At 38.9% G+C, this 15,508-nt stretch overlaps 1 protein-coding gene and 1 long non-coding RNA gene across 2 annotated transcripts in view; one reads left to right on the top strand and one right to left on the bottom strand.

Moving 5' to 3' along the window:
- Positions 1 to 5,653: 5,653 nt before the first annotated feature.
- LOC119018899 lies at positions 5,654 to 7,033 on the bottom strand. Its single transcript, XR_005074892.1, has 2 exons — positions 6,896 to 7,033; positions 5,654 to 6,516 (listed from the first exon to the last, which is right to left on the bottom strand). It is a non-coding gene; the product is annotated as an uncharacterized LOC119018899 (long non-coding RNA).
- The window catches only part of npr3 (natriuretic peptide receptor 3), a 27,333-nt gene continuing 18,330 nt past the window's right edge, over positions 6,506 to 15,508 (top strand). Inside the window, exon 1 of the mRNA XM_037096911.1 lies at positions 6,506 to 7,442. Within this exon, the coding sequence (XP_036952806.1) occupies positions 6,779 to 7,442 (664 nt within the window). The 5' untranslated portion in view covers positions 6,506 to 6,778. The remainder of the gene's footprint in view (positions 7,443 to 15,508) is intronic.

Here is a 15,508-nt window from a genome sequence, read left to right as displayed (position 1 = left end):
GGGAGCTCCTCGGCCTCGCGACGCCAGCTGTCGACCGTACTGCGCCATAGCGGACTCAAACCGCAACCGGTGGAGGTTGCCGGGCGGCGGTCGGCGGTGCCAAACCGGATCGGAGCCGTAACGCTGCAGACACGCATCCAGTGGCTATTCGGGGTCGATATCAACTGGGAACCCAAAATGTCTCCACACAGTAACCGGAGTGTGACCGGGAGATCTTCTAGCCCAGGTTTATTAGCCATCTTGCAGAAATGAAACTAACCTGACACGCCTGTGCAGTAGGAGCGGAGCGGGGATGAACCGAGATTCGGGAAGGTAGAATGAGTTTCTGAACCGAAGTCCTTTGAACCAAGGTTTTCCGTTTCGGTTCAGAACCCTTACACCCCTACCACTTACCATTGACATTTACAATGATGACTTACAATTCAGGTTTGTTTACATTGGATTTATTTTGAAATAACTCTAAACACTTAGCAAAACAATGTGGTTGTCAGCTTTTTTACAAATAAAATTATTATGTAAAAGAGTATGTGTGATTGTAATTATAGCTTTCATGCTAATTTGTGAGACAACGACTCCTAATGACAACAAATAGGAAAAAAAGTTGAACTGGAAATTGAACCGTCCTGCAGAGAATTTAGTCCTCACCAGCATTTCAAAACTTTTACTATATCTTTATATACATAAGTGTTACAGCATATCGCGATTTTGGAATTTTGAGGTTTTCCTACTTCATCCTGCAGTAAGTAAATGTTAATTGAATTTTACATTAAAACTCTTCTTCGCTCTGCAAAGTAGCCGTTACTGATGCAGGGCCCAGATACAGTCTGCTGTAGTCTGTGTGATAATAGTTCTACTACTTAAAAAGATTTAAGCTGTCTCTCTCAGCTTTGTGAAACACATTTTGGTTTAGGGCTGGTATAAATCAAATAACTCAGAGTAAAAGTTTGGTCTTTATTGCATCAAAACTTTAAAAATTACTTAAGACTTAATTTATATTTTTCTCACAAAGATCTGTTCTTTTCTTTTGAGATATGTATTTTTGACATGAGCATTTCATTTGAGTAGTTCTGTGTTCTTCACATTTTACATTTGTGCTCATTTTTGTTTGTTTCATATATTTTCTTTACATGAGCTCATTATCTTTTGTTGTACAAAATGCAATGATACACTACTGGAGGGTTATTTTGAGTGGAAATATTTGCATGAATTGCCCGGCAAACTGGTGTGAAAAATGGGATAATTGTAATAACAAAATAATACAATTGTCTGAATTAAAATGGCTCTTGAATGAGTAGTTCAGCTAAGCTGAAGATGATTCAGTTTTCTTTTTTATTTTCATCACTTTGTTTTCCTATGAAAATATCTCTTACTCATGATCGCAATATGTGAACCTGTATACATACAGACTTAAGTATCACAACACTGATCCTTATTACATACAGGCCTTCACCATATATTGATTTGAAGTTTTATTTTATTTATTATAGCAACAACTGTTATTGGGATGGAGACAAAAATGTTTTTGGAACGAAGAAGATATGCAAATGAATGGGCAGGTGAAGCCTCTCCATTCAGGATGATCCTACACCAAGTAGTGCCTGAGGCTTTTTAAGTAGGGCAGTATTTTACACATTACAGATTTCTCAAGTAATAACATCTTAATGTGAAACAATGGATTACAATTTGATGATGATCCAAATAAAATCTTGATCTAGCAGATTATCTAAAAGTATGTTTTACTAGATATTAGATTAGGCTTTCTTAAAGAGGGCCGTGGGGATTGGCAGAGGTATGCACTTTACTGAGTGCCATTCTACTTAATTATGCATGTGTGTTTGCCTCTGATGATTTTCTTGAATCAGACTGCGTGTTTCCCTAGGCAACTTTCAGTTCAAACAAATGCCCCCTCTTTTAGATGTAGAAACGTTTCCTTGTTTTTCAGGTCAGATACCTTCATTGCACCACAACAAAAGCCAGTGATTCTCAATTATATTTACATTACTGTTCACTAAAATAATTGAAAATGGTTGTCAATCGTATTAAATACATCTGTGTTGTGAACATAATTTCTACTATGTTTTATTCAAAGTATATATTTAAATATCATCAGTAGAATCCATGGTCAAGCAGGTCTGTCCAGTTCACCAGTGTCTTGTCAGTGGTATGTAGTACCCTGAGATACCCATAGTTTATGTTACTCCAAACCTCTTCTGAATGAGCAATAAAAGACTGCAGGTATTAACCTTCTCAGATTGCTAAGAGATAACTGTGATAGTTTAAAAAAAACAAAGAGATGTTCCATTTCTACCCACTCAACACACCAGTTCACTGAAATTGAGGCTTTTCACAAGAGAATTTTTTTTTTTTTTCACACATGGAACCGCCAGTGACTTACACTCTCATGTTTTCCCCTAGCCTCAAGCTATAAGAATAAATACTGTGTTGGAAATGTACACCAGATGTCAGTAAATGCACACAAGCAGTTGAGGACTCAAACTTGTGAATGTAAAATGCAGTCAGTATGTTACTGATGTAGCAGTGTTCTTGCAGGTCTTTCCACAAAATTGGCTTGTGCATTGTTATTAAGTTTAAGAGGCAGCTATTGACTTCTGATATACACTGTTGACACAGACAGGAAAAGTCACTGTTAAAGATCCATGCTGACTAGTTTCACAGTTATTGATTGAGCAGAGAGTTATCAATGATAAGTGTCCATGAAACAGGATTCTGCTGACAGCTGGTTGATGAATTTGATATGTGCATCCAAGATATGACTATTAATGGTACAACCCATGACTGATCAGCATATACACTTAATCTATTCCATGCATTAATGCATGCTATTTCATGTACTGGGTAAGTAATCATGCTGACCTGAAGTGAAATTCATTTTATAGAGAAATCTAGCCATATAGCTAAAGATGACCTATGCTAGAGGCTGAAACTAAATGAAGAACATGTGAGATGGAGTTTTCCTAATCCATGGACCTGGGGAAGTGGGAAGAGACTGAGGGGAAGGACAGAGAGCCTGCATGGGCAAAACAGGACTGAAGCAGCCTTGGTAGCATATAATTTAGCAAATATGGAGGATGTAGTATAGGACACTATTTTTCTCCAGAATTGCTTAACCCACCTTTAACACTAAGCACCTCTCCAATAACTGACTTTGTCCTTTTTGAACTAAGGACAATCTCCTATGTATATATAGTTTAAATAGATATGAGGAAAATTAAGTAAAAAAAATGTATACATGTTTTTTTTTCAATATTTCTTCATAAAAGGACACTGAAGAATCATGCCACAAGTGAGGGTTTTCAAAAGCAATGTAGTTATTTTTCTAACGTAATGAATTAACTGACAACTCGAATTTAAATTAGATTTTTCAAGTGCTAAACAAAGCAAAGGATGAGCTCAGCTGTACTACATGGTTGAAAGTATGCAGATATTGCAGCAATACAGTTTGTGATAGTTGAGCTATGATATGTATTTATTTATCTGCTGTTTATCACATCCTCCACTCTTCTGGTGTCAGATTTCCCTGCACAATGTGGGACCTGGCTTCAGGAATGTGCTCCCATTTAGACACCTGAGCATTAGTGAGGTGATGTTGGGGGATAAGGTCTGGATCACAGTCAGCATTCCAGCTCAGCCCAAAGGTGGTGGATGGGTTTGAGGGCAGAACCAGTCAAGTTATTCAAAACCAAACTGGAAAAAATCTTGATCTTAATAGTCCGTACAGTGACACTGATTGCACCAACTGTTAATATGGCTTTAAAATTTAGTACAGTCTGCTAGAAAAGAAAATGAATGAAAGCAAGCAAACATAGTCTACAGATTATGCAGCAGGGTGTTGTCTTGTGTCCAGGAAAATTCGCTTGCACTGATCAGTCTGAGCAGCCAGACTAAACTAAATTTGCAGCTAAAAGATGTCTTTACACAACAAGGTGTGGAGTTCAGCTTAATGACCATAATTGCTGAATATCTCCAAGTTGTACTCATTGGGATAATTTGTACATTTCAGATAAGGGCAGAATTGTGCTTCACATTCGTGTAACACTTTACCTTTTCATGCAATGGTTTAATGATTATAAGTGTAATGAGAGCTGTGGAAACATTGGTATACACGTCAGCAAATTCCACACCACTTGCCAGCAAACAAAATGTGTCTTCTGAGAGACTTGGTAGGTGAGTCATTAGTGACACATGTTAATGAGACATGATAAGTGCAGGGCTGCTTTTAGAGTACAGGATGTGAGCTGAGGTTTATGTTATATTTTTATTTCAGACCTGCACAGAGGCCTGAATCTCTGTAAAACAGAACATCTGTGTGTAGAAACATTGTTCTCTTGTTGTGTTCTCCGCAAAACTCCTCTCAACATTATTTTACAAAAAAGTTAGAATGGATACTGCCAGTACAAGACCAGGGGTAGAGTTCAGTTCCGTCATATTTTTATTTAATCATTTCATGCTTGTTTATACTTTCCCTCCGCTACATTTTTTAAAAAAACAGCTATGGTTTCCAGGAATCAGATTCAACACACAAAACAAACTATACAATAAAATCCACTGTTCCTGCACAACACATAAGCTCCCATTTACTTCTTCAATATTTTGACTTTATAAAGCTGCTTTGATTAATTTCTTTGGCCACTTGGGGGCAGCAGGACAAGTTGTTGTCAAGGTGAACAGCCAGCAGTCAGAGAGCAACAATATCATTCATTTGGAGTCATGTATATGACTCCAAGTTTATACTCGCTGTCTGGTTTGATGTCCACCAAGTTCTGAGGAAAATATCTCTTCAGCTTCTATGTTCATCAGATAGTTTATAACTCTGTCTACCTGCTGGTTTGTTCTGAGTAGGTAGTGCACAGTGAGTTTATCAGAGCTTTCTTTCTACTGGATTCAACTGCCTGCTGCTGATGCTGCTGGATAGAGGTTGGTTGGCAGACATAAGGAGAACTGCATGCTGCTAATACATTTCTGTAGACTGGTCAGTAGTGACCCCTTTCACATTACGCACAGACTGTGTCTGAAATCACTAACTACCCACTATATAGTGGACTACATTTTCAGATCACCATGTTGTAGTGCCATCCAAATGTATAAATGGTGGTATAATGGCATATTTATACCCTTTACAGTCAACTCAAAGTATCCCACAATGCATCATAAAAGTTAGTATACAATCGATGGTCACTAACCAAGCATTATATACCATCATACATTGCGCTGGAGGGGGTAAACAAATGACCTGAGCGGTGTCCTAAAGTATTTATTCACTTGACCAATGAGCTCCCTATATTATCAGCTATTTAGAACTCCCTAGGTGGTAAGTAGGAATAAGTCAATGAGTAGGTGATTTTGGACACAACCAGCATCATGTGATGGATTGTTGACACAAAATGATTTGGTTGTGCTGCTTTAAATAGAGTGCACATTGTTGCATTGCTACTTTGAGAGGCAAGTATAGAATCTGAATATCTACTCCTCCATTGAGACAATCAGGAATTTACATCAATATATTCATACTAATATTTTGGAACGTATGTGATGAGTCACCTTTGCTTGGTTGCAGGAACAAACAGTACAAAACAAACAAACAGATGTGAGTCCCACATCTGTTTTTTGAATATAAAATGCTTGCTTCATCAGCTCTGAATTGTTGTCTTTTTATAACATAAGCCACACTTCTTACAGATGAAGATGTGTATATCATTGTTCACACAAGTGTGATCTGAGAACTTTTTATGGATGTAATTTCTGTTGCAGAAACTGGATTAGAATGTATGTAGACACCATCACCTCTATAGTTCTTGTGTGGAGACAAAATTCTACAGTGCATATGTAATACCTTAGCACCTTCTGCCAAGGAGACAAATTGTTACATTGTCCCTGTTCCAAGTGTTCACAGGTTAGAAAATATTAGTATATATCGAAGGGCATCACTTTTAATGGCCTTCAGCATATCTGATTTAAGGCAATGTAATAGGAGACCGTGTGAGACAAATGTGCTTTTATGAATTGATAAGGACAAATGAGCTACTCTCTGTTCACAGTAAACGTAATTTAAAAAATAAACTAAAAACAAGCATAATCAATCATTTCATTAATTCAAACTATCGTTTTCTATGCCTTATCCATTTTTGCAAATTAGCCATTCACTGTCTTTAATGTGCATTTGCTTGGCACTGTCACAGTAGTTTTTTATAGTGTCTGTGGCTCTGGCAGATGTTCATCTTGAATAAATGATTCTTTGAAATCCACACAGGGAGGTTGTGTATTTTGGTGGTTGTTTCATGCGCACAGAACTATAATTCCTGCTAACTGCATAAACTCGTCCTGTGTTCAAGTGGCTCATTGTGAAACCATCAGCAGTGTAGCTTTAAGAAGGAGGTGGGCACCGCTCCGATGACGCAGGAATAATCCTGAAAAGATGCTTCAAAACTCCAGGCCGGAGCCAGCGTGTGTGGTGGCTGCTGGCTGTGCTGGAGGAATCGCCGAGCTTGGCAGGATCAACTGTTGAGAGAATATTTTGAGCAGGTTTAGGAGTCTTCGAAAGAACTCTCAATGCAGAACAAAACACACACCTTTTGGCAGATTCGCTTCTTTAAAAGATAAAAACAATTATTTACCATTAAGCCATTTAACCACAGCGGAGGGCTTTCAGCTTGCAGCTGTATGTGCACTACCCAGTGGAGCCAACTTGGGGAAAGAAACATTTGAAGAACATCTCTCCAACACTTTTATTTATCTGAAGTGGGGTTTGGAAAGTCGCAGCATGCCATATTTCAGCACACTGTGTGTGTACTTTTTGATGGTCCTGATCCCAGTCATGACAAACACCATCACCGAGGAGATAGACGTTTTGGTATTTGTACCACAAAATAATTCTTACCTTTTTTCATATACAAGAGTCGCGCCAGCGATCCGTTACGCGCAACAGAGGCTGAAGACAGATGGAGGACAGTACTCCGGCTTCCACTTCAACATCCAGTTTGAAAACTCCGACTGTGCTAATGATGCTCTGTTTCTGTTAGTGGACAGGTCTTGCGGGCATGATAAACCAGATCTGATTCTTGGTCCGGTGTGCGAGTACGAGGCGGCGGCGGTGGTAAGGCTGGCATCCCACTGGAACATCCCGGTGATCTCAGCAGGTGCCCTGGCCGCCGGCTTCAGCAACAAGAACAACGAGTACTCCCACCTGACCCGCATCGCTCCGTCCTACGTGAAAATGGCAGAGACCTTCACCGCGATGTTTGAGCACTTCACCTGGAAGAGCGCACTGCTGGTCTACGAAGACGACAAGGAGGAGCGGAACTGTTACTTCACTCTGGAGGGAGTCTATCATCTGATGGCTGACTTTAACATTAAAACATATGCTTTTCCTCAGGGGGGTCGCTTGGACACTGACGACATCCTCCACAACATTTATGACATCGAAGGTAAGGCTGTTTTCAGTCCCCTGTTTTCTTAAGCAGTTAGATGGTTTCTAAACTGCTCAAATAACCGCGCACGTCTCGTCATGTATCACGGGCTTTGATTTGGGGTTCGTGATCGATATTTTGACAGTTTAATTTGGCATGCATCATATGTCACTGACGTCTCAGAAATCAGAGAGTATTTCCATCACAAATTATTAAGCTGACGTGCTCAAAACACAAAGACTGATCTGAGGGGCACTCAAGACAAGCAACAATAGCAAAACCTCACAATTAAATAGCTTTACATTCTTTCAAATACTCACTCGCCTCCATGTGGCTCATTTGAAGAGTTATAGGTATGGCTTGTATGAGGCTTCAGCAGACTGACTTACACAAATCAACTGCATATTTTCCAGAAGTACCAAACTGCCCTGCCCCACTGTAGCTCACCAAGCAAGCTTTGGAATCTAATCACTTGATTGTTCTAACTCAGACAGCCAAAGCCTGGTTGTAGCTTCAGCTTAACTTCTGAATGCTCTTTGACCTGAAATGCACAACATGGATTTTATATAGTCGTTTTCACTGTAAAACTGTGAAAAGACAGGATCTATTCAGTGCCAGTGGGCAAGAATAACTACTCAAGCTCACACAATCTGCCCTTTGACCTTTTTATACTTGCTTGAAAAACAATGAATTGGCTGTCAGAATATTTTCTGAAGGATTTTTTTGTCCGTCAAAAAAATCTATTAATCAACTAAATGTTCTGTTGCTTAGACAAAGTAAGCACTGTGAAGATCTCATTTTGGGCATTGTTAATAGTTGGACACCTGCCAAAGCTCTGACTGAATTAATAATTGAAAAAAAAAGTTATAGATAGATTCCTAAAATTTGTTAGCTGCAGCAACTTCAGTGCATTGCTCATCCAGCTGGAGTTGGCACTGAGGAGTAAAGCTGGTGATGGGCACTCATGCTTTTGTTTGTCCTCACTCCACCTGTACCCTTCATCACTCAGTCTTATGTAATGTCCTGCATGCTGAAGCACATGGGTCAGATGCTTGAAATTGTTTAGAAGAATTGGCAATCAAAGAACAAATTAGCAAAGTGGGATGCACTCTCTCCATATGTGGCCAAAAACTGTAAGTGATTATTACATAAATACATACATTGAACACTGTAATATTCACAATCTGTGCTATATTTAGGACAGATGACAGTCTGTCAGAAGGGTTAGTGGGGCATTTATGTAGCCCTAGATTGAAAATGCTCCTTAGTAGAAAACAAGCCACAGTAAAACGTTCCTTTAGCTTTCCCAGGCATATAGAAAGTGCAGTGTATCCTGATGACAATTGGAACAACTTAGAATAGCCTTCTTTTGGGAAACAAAATGAGACCCTGGCTAACAATAGTGTTTTTTTCCCAATATGAACTAATTTCAAACCTGTTATCATGCAACACATTTTGATTTCTGGACTGCTAGTACAGTATAAAACTAGGCTCCCTTTATGTAATGTAAATATGTACATGTGCTATGCGAAAGCCAAATGACTTCTACACTACACTGTTGATTTGGTAACACTTCTCCTATTTTTGAAATTGAAGCCAAATGACAATGAATGTATGCCAAGGCCGTTTCTACGTTGATTTGTCAGTCTTGATAAGCAGCTTGCTGGCTACGGGCTTCTGGTCGTAGCAGTTTCTGATTTCATCACCACATATCACAGCAGTGGCTGTTGTATAAATTAGCATATATTACACATGCTAAGTGCTGCAGAGCTGCAAAGTGCACCTGATGGCAAGAAATTAGTATTCCAAGCATGTCAGGTGCTTAACTGAGGGGTTTGAAGGTTTCAGAAAAGATTGTAATGGCTTTTCAGTAGAAACTGAGCAGTGAGCAGTATTTGCAGAGAGAGTTAGGTCATCATTAACTTCTTTCGGCACCTGCTATGTTGGGGCATAATTCACCTGCGTATTCGGTTACTATCTGTTCCACAAAAACTTGAATACTATAGAATGCTCCTTTTCAGTTCAGTTTTTCTGTAATTCATTTAGCAAGAGCCCCAGTTGGCACTGCATCAGGTTCAGAGGCATCAAGTTTATTCAGATGTGTATGGGCTGGGCGATATGACCAAAAGTGTTATCACGATATGTCTTTTTATATTGATCGATGTTGATAATTATCACAATATCTATTTAACAATGATAATAATGTTGAATTTACAGTTTTAAGAGTATTCTCCTTAGGACAGAACCCAAAACAAACCTGAAGGTTATTTATGCTTTATGAAATACAATTATTTATTGTCAGATACTAGATGACAATCATTCAACAGAACCAACCAACCAACCAACCAACCAAATGGATTCATGTTAAACACTGAATAGATAGAATTATAAATATGTAGAACAAATTTCTTGTTTCAAACATGTCTCAAACATTTTAGAGGCATTATACTGAACTGAACATTGATTTAAAAAATCATCTCTGAGCTGCTGCTCTCCCCTGACCCTCCACTCTGTGTCCAGCTAAGGGGCTGATGTTTGGCAGAGTGTACTTAGCATCCACAAGAGTCATTAGCTTCTTGAAGCCCTGTTTTTAAACTGTGCTTATAGGCCTCATATCTTTAGTGGTACAGTGAGTAATTGTGTTTGTTATACACAGACTCAAAAAATAATTATTATTGAAAATGAATGACATAAATGTATCATCGTTGTTGTGGAAAATTTTATTGTGAAAATGATCAAGATCATTTTATCGCCCAGCCCCACTTCAGACCAATGTTGTGTGAATTGAGGACCTTTGTATCCTCAGGGGAGATGACTCATACTCTCTGCGTTGGTGTTTTTGTATGATTGCTTATTTGTGTTTGTGAGATATATACAGTTTTTAATTGTGACTGAACCCCAAAGCCTTGACATATCTAACAGTTAAACCAGAGAAGGAAGGAGGGGTTTTATCAGAAGGACTGTGTTTTGCAGCTTCAGCCAGGAGATTTGGAGCACTTGTGTCTCTGTTTTTACTTTGACCTTCAACTCTGCTCAATGCTGTCCTTAACAGGGTTCGATCTCACAATGTAAGTAAGGTGTTCTAACTTAAGACTCTTTGAGAAGAAGTGTAGTCCTCTAAGGGCTGTCACCATTGGGTTTATCCCTGTCATGAAGATTTTCTTTCTTGTCCTTGTGCCTCTGCAACAGCCCCCTAGATCTGCTCCTCCAGGATAAAATAACTACGTCACCTGAGCTCTGCTCCTAAAATTTAGCACTTTCTTCTGCTAAGACCAGTGGAGCTCAGGGCCTGGGTCCTAGAGGGCTTTATCTATACTCATAGAATCTGGTGTAATGATTCACCATATAGAACTGTCGCATGGGTTAAGGGTGAAGCTGATATAGTCAGTACCCAGGTTGGACAAGGCATCATGTTGAAAAAAGTGGCCAACTAACATTACATTCCCTCAACACAGCACACTGCCAAAGGGTGGGACAGTAATTACGAACGCTAATGGTCCCCCAGGCAGCCCACTAATCCATAATAATGGGATTAGAGGTGACAGTTTGGCATGTGCGTAAAAGTGCCAGATGCATGGTGCCCTGGTCACCTGGGAGAGAGTGTGCCCCATGTACAAAAGTCGTTTGCAGCAACCCAGGTTCAGTTCTGAGCCGTTGAAACTGAGTGATTCAAGTTACTCAGACACAAAATCAAAATGATGAAAGAGCTTGGAGAATCCCAAGGTGTCTGCCACTGTCATCCCTCCCAGGAGGGCTGTAGAAGAAGGTGAGGCTCTCGCAGAGTGTGATGCACTGTGGAGGCTCTACTCCCTCTGCATTGTAAGCTTGTGTGATGGCATCACACGGCCAGTGCACCAGGGTTTACCTTGTGGGTGCCTACTGTGACAAACAAGCAGCTGCTGGATCTGTCTGATGGTTCTTGTACATAAGACACACTGAGGTAGATGGAACTGAACCAATTGCTGGGGTACATGCACTCACACGAGTCTGATTGTTAACATGTAGAAAAGCCATTAGTCATTATCTACCTGTTGAACAGAGGCAGGAATAACAAACTCACAATTGTTAATGCACTAAATTCAAAGCTGTTCAACCATATGCACTACAGGCATGGTTTCTGGCTCTTTTGAAAAGCTATGTAGGTTATTATGGCATCACTCTATAGGAGTTTGAACACACTGAATTATTTTCAAAGTTTTCTTATATTATTGTCCACATCATATAGTCCGATATATTCCAAGTTCAAACTTAACAACATAACAATATTACCGAAAACAGACACTTAACACATATTTTTCAAAGAAATGATTATACAGCTAAAGTAGTTTTAAAGTAGGTCTCCTGAATCTAATAGAAGTTTTAACTTTTTTTTTTCCCACAAAATTCCATGTAATGGACGGGATATGCTGAAATGAGTTGATACTGAATGACCCAATACTGAAAATTGACATCTTAGAGTGTCAATTTCTTTGACTTCACACTCCAAATAGGGGGAAAACATTAATTCCCTAATTTATAAATTCATTTGGGGATGGAGACAGCCATTTATGATATAACTATGCTATCAGAAATCATCAAGGGTTTTTTTATGTCGTAGTTTTGTGCTTGTATCGCTTAAATTATTGAAGCGCTCTGACAGTCTTCTGATTCTGTTAAAGCGAAATTCTTGCCAAAATGCAACCAAGGCTTTTTTTGTGAATGTACCCAAGTCAAACCTTCTTGTAGAAGCATTATTATGACGAAAGAGGCACTTTTAAGGTTTACTGTATTTTCATTTTCGGGTCAAACTCGGGGAGTGCTACGGACACGTTTACAGTAGCATCAAAATCTCCATACACACACATGAAACTTTGCTTCTAGTATCACCAGGGTCTCTACACATGAACACAAGCATTGAGAACATTGTTTGTGTACACAGAGTTTACTAAAAACACATTTTTTTGAACAACTCATGTTAGCAGTAGGTTGTTCTGCTAGCCGTCGTCATGGCAGCCGTGAAGTATCAATCCCTGAATGTGACTTAACATGGAGGACAGTTAAGTTGGAACGCTCCTAAAGCTTTGTTCCTTATAAAAGCATGGATAATTTGTTGTTTTGTCATTAGCGAAAAACAATGTTGACAGTGAAGTTGAAAAAGGAGCCTCATAGAGGAAACAATTCTAAAATCATAAGCCGGAAAAGTCACATGAGATATCGTGTGGATAGTTATTGGTGGAAGACAGTAGTGGTCCACCTTAACTGTCCTCCATGTTCTTCTATCTTTTAATATCTTAAAAGTGTCTCTTTCATCATAATTATGCTTTTACGTGAAGGTTTGACTCAGGTACATTTACATAAAGCTGTTTGTCAATAAGTAATTGATTTTTTAACCCTATTTTTACACCCAGCAGTGCACATTTGGCATCAGCTTTTAATCAAACCTTAAAGTATTCCAAATTGTTCATATATTCTTGGCATTAGTCAACGTTCATACTATTTAATATCATCGTAATGTTTGTGGCACATGTGGTAAATTCATCTTTTATGTTTTCTTACTATATATTAATGCCTATGTAAAGTACTTTGTGACTTTTGTTTGTGATGTTTGATATAAATAAATGTATTGTTTATAATGGTATTGGTGGTCCAGGAGACATCCATGATGATACTAGCTCTGTGTTCTTCAGTGGCTTGCTTATCACCTTTGATTTAGCTGCACCATCATTTTCTGTATTTCCTCCATCAAGGCCAATTGGATTACCTGGAATTGATCACAAGATGCATAAATTATCAGATAAACAAAGTCAGATGAAGAGCTTTCCTTTTACCTGTTACTTGCTTAGTCTCTAGACATTCAGAAGGTGTTATTTGGGGACCCAGAGGTTTTGGAGGATGTCATTTGGAAAATAATTTGTTGACTCATGTAAGAACCTAAATCATCAGCAAACACACTTAACAGTAACATTATGTAACTGTTTCACCTAAAAATATCAGCTTCAAAATTATGTTGATGGCGCAGTGTCTTGTAATAGGGTGAATGGTGTCTCTGTCTCAGCCACACTGCCCCCATCCGTTGTTTCTGCACTGTGTAACTCCAGTGAAAGGGTGGGATCTAAGTGTTAAATACATGTTTACATCAAGATAGTAATGTATTTATAAATATGAATGTATATATGTATACATGATATATGTATATGCAAGTATTTCTATACAGTATGTATATATATGTACAGTATATACACAGATACATGCATATGTAGTATTTCCCATGTCTTTAATTCAGTTTGAGCTCCAAATGAAAGGGTTTTAAAATTCGGAACTGAAAATACCGGCTACCAAAGATGGTTGTTAGTACATCATCAGGTTCTGTCCAACAGATCTGGCGAAGGTAGTGCCTGTGGCTGTTCATTTATAATTGCATCACAGGTAACCTTGTGACTGAGATGAACAACAAGATGTAATAGAGCAGAATCAATTTCAGTGAACTGGACTGTTGGAAAGGAAACTTTTTTTTATTTGATCGTAAATTGCATTTTATTGTGGACAGAAGCATAGCACTGAAGCACAGTTTTACTAAAAGGATGTGGTCTCGTTAAGGTTTCCTTCATTTAGCTTTCAGTGATTTTGTTGCACTATTACCAATTATTTGGCATGTCAAACATTCAATAATAAAAGCAGGCTTGGGGAGTAATATAATCATGTCACGGTTGCTATATTGATATTACAACAGCTTTTGATATGTCATAGCAGGGAACACAGCACTTAACCCTTCTTCCCCAATTTGGGTACCGTGGGGTTTTTAACCCTACCCCTAACCCTAACCCTTAAGACATGCAGAACAACCACAGAGCCACTACTGTGCTAATTATGAAAGAATGTAGTCATATTTTATATAAAATTAAACAGGGCTGGTTTATATGACCCAAACACTAAACAACTAATCAAACATCAAATCTAACATCAAACTTCGTGAATCACCCCAACTAACCCTAACCCTAACCCTAGAAAATTGGCATGGGGGGAATAAGTGGATCTAATGTGATTTACTTATGTTGATTTCATATTGTTTTTTTTGTCACACAGCCACCTTTATCCACTTTTATACAAGCAATAATACACATGATGAAGAATACATTTCATTCATAAGTTCACTATTTGTAATGAATGAGAGTCTAGCATCAACCCTCATTTCAGAGATTGATTGATATTACATGCTTTCATGTCCCTATAAGTACATTTTGCAGATTTTGTACCATTAACTGCACAATATTGCAACATGTAACAAGCACTTAGGGGGGATATAAAGCACCTCTCCTGTGATTGGTCTATTTCTGATGCTAATCCTCCTGAGACATGCACTCCCATCCTGAGTCTGTATGAAGTCTTTGTGTTCGGAGAGAACTCCCCTTGGACTTCTGCATAGTTGTAAGGCAATGACTTGCTTTTACTGTATGACCACAAATGTCCACAAAGGTCAAGTCTTAAAGGGCAAGGACAGCAATATGTAACCAACAATAATATTAAGAACAACAAACATGGAATCACCAGTCAGTGTATTCAGCACTGATTCAGTCTGATCCCCAAATATGTTTGTATCCATGTATATCAAGGTCTGGCATCATCACACTGAGGCACAGTCTCTTTTAAAGGAGCTCTCTCCACCTCACTCTATTTTCTTTTTCCTGTTCACCTCTCTAACAGACAGATCCAACTACAGAAAACCCTGTTCTTGGAGTAATGGCATTACAATTTTTCAGTCCCATGTTTGCATATGCTCCAACTTAAAGGTTAATAGCCAACACTGGACACTTGAAATACACTGTGGGCACTCACAGCAGCACCATGTCCTGCCCCATTCCTGAGTTCATTTGTAACTAGCATCAGTGCCCTAGCAAAAAGGAAAATCCAGAAGTTTTGAAATATTGCTGGCTGCAAACGTTACCCCATGGAATGGCTTGCAGAGCATACACAGGGCTAGTAGTGTGTGTAGAGCCCAGTGTAATTAAAGGGTGCTATAGTGCTGGCAGGACTGAGGTGAAGTTTGTCCCACTGACTCAAGGGATATTTCAGGAGGTGTGTTTAAGTGACAGAGTTGTGAGGAATGT

Source organism: Acanthopagrus latus, chromosome 5, assembly GCF_904848185.1.
Source record: "Acanthopagrus latus isolate v.2019 chromosome 5, fAcaLat1.1, whole genome shotgun sequence".
Lineage (NCBI taxonomy): Eukaryota > Metazoa > Chordata > Actinopteri > Spariformes > Sparidae > Acanthopagrus > Acanthopagrus latus.
Note: the sequence above shows the minus strand (reverse complement) of the source record. Positions and strands in the feature narration are given on the sequence as shown.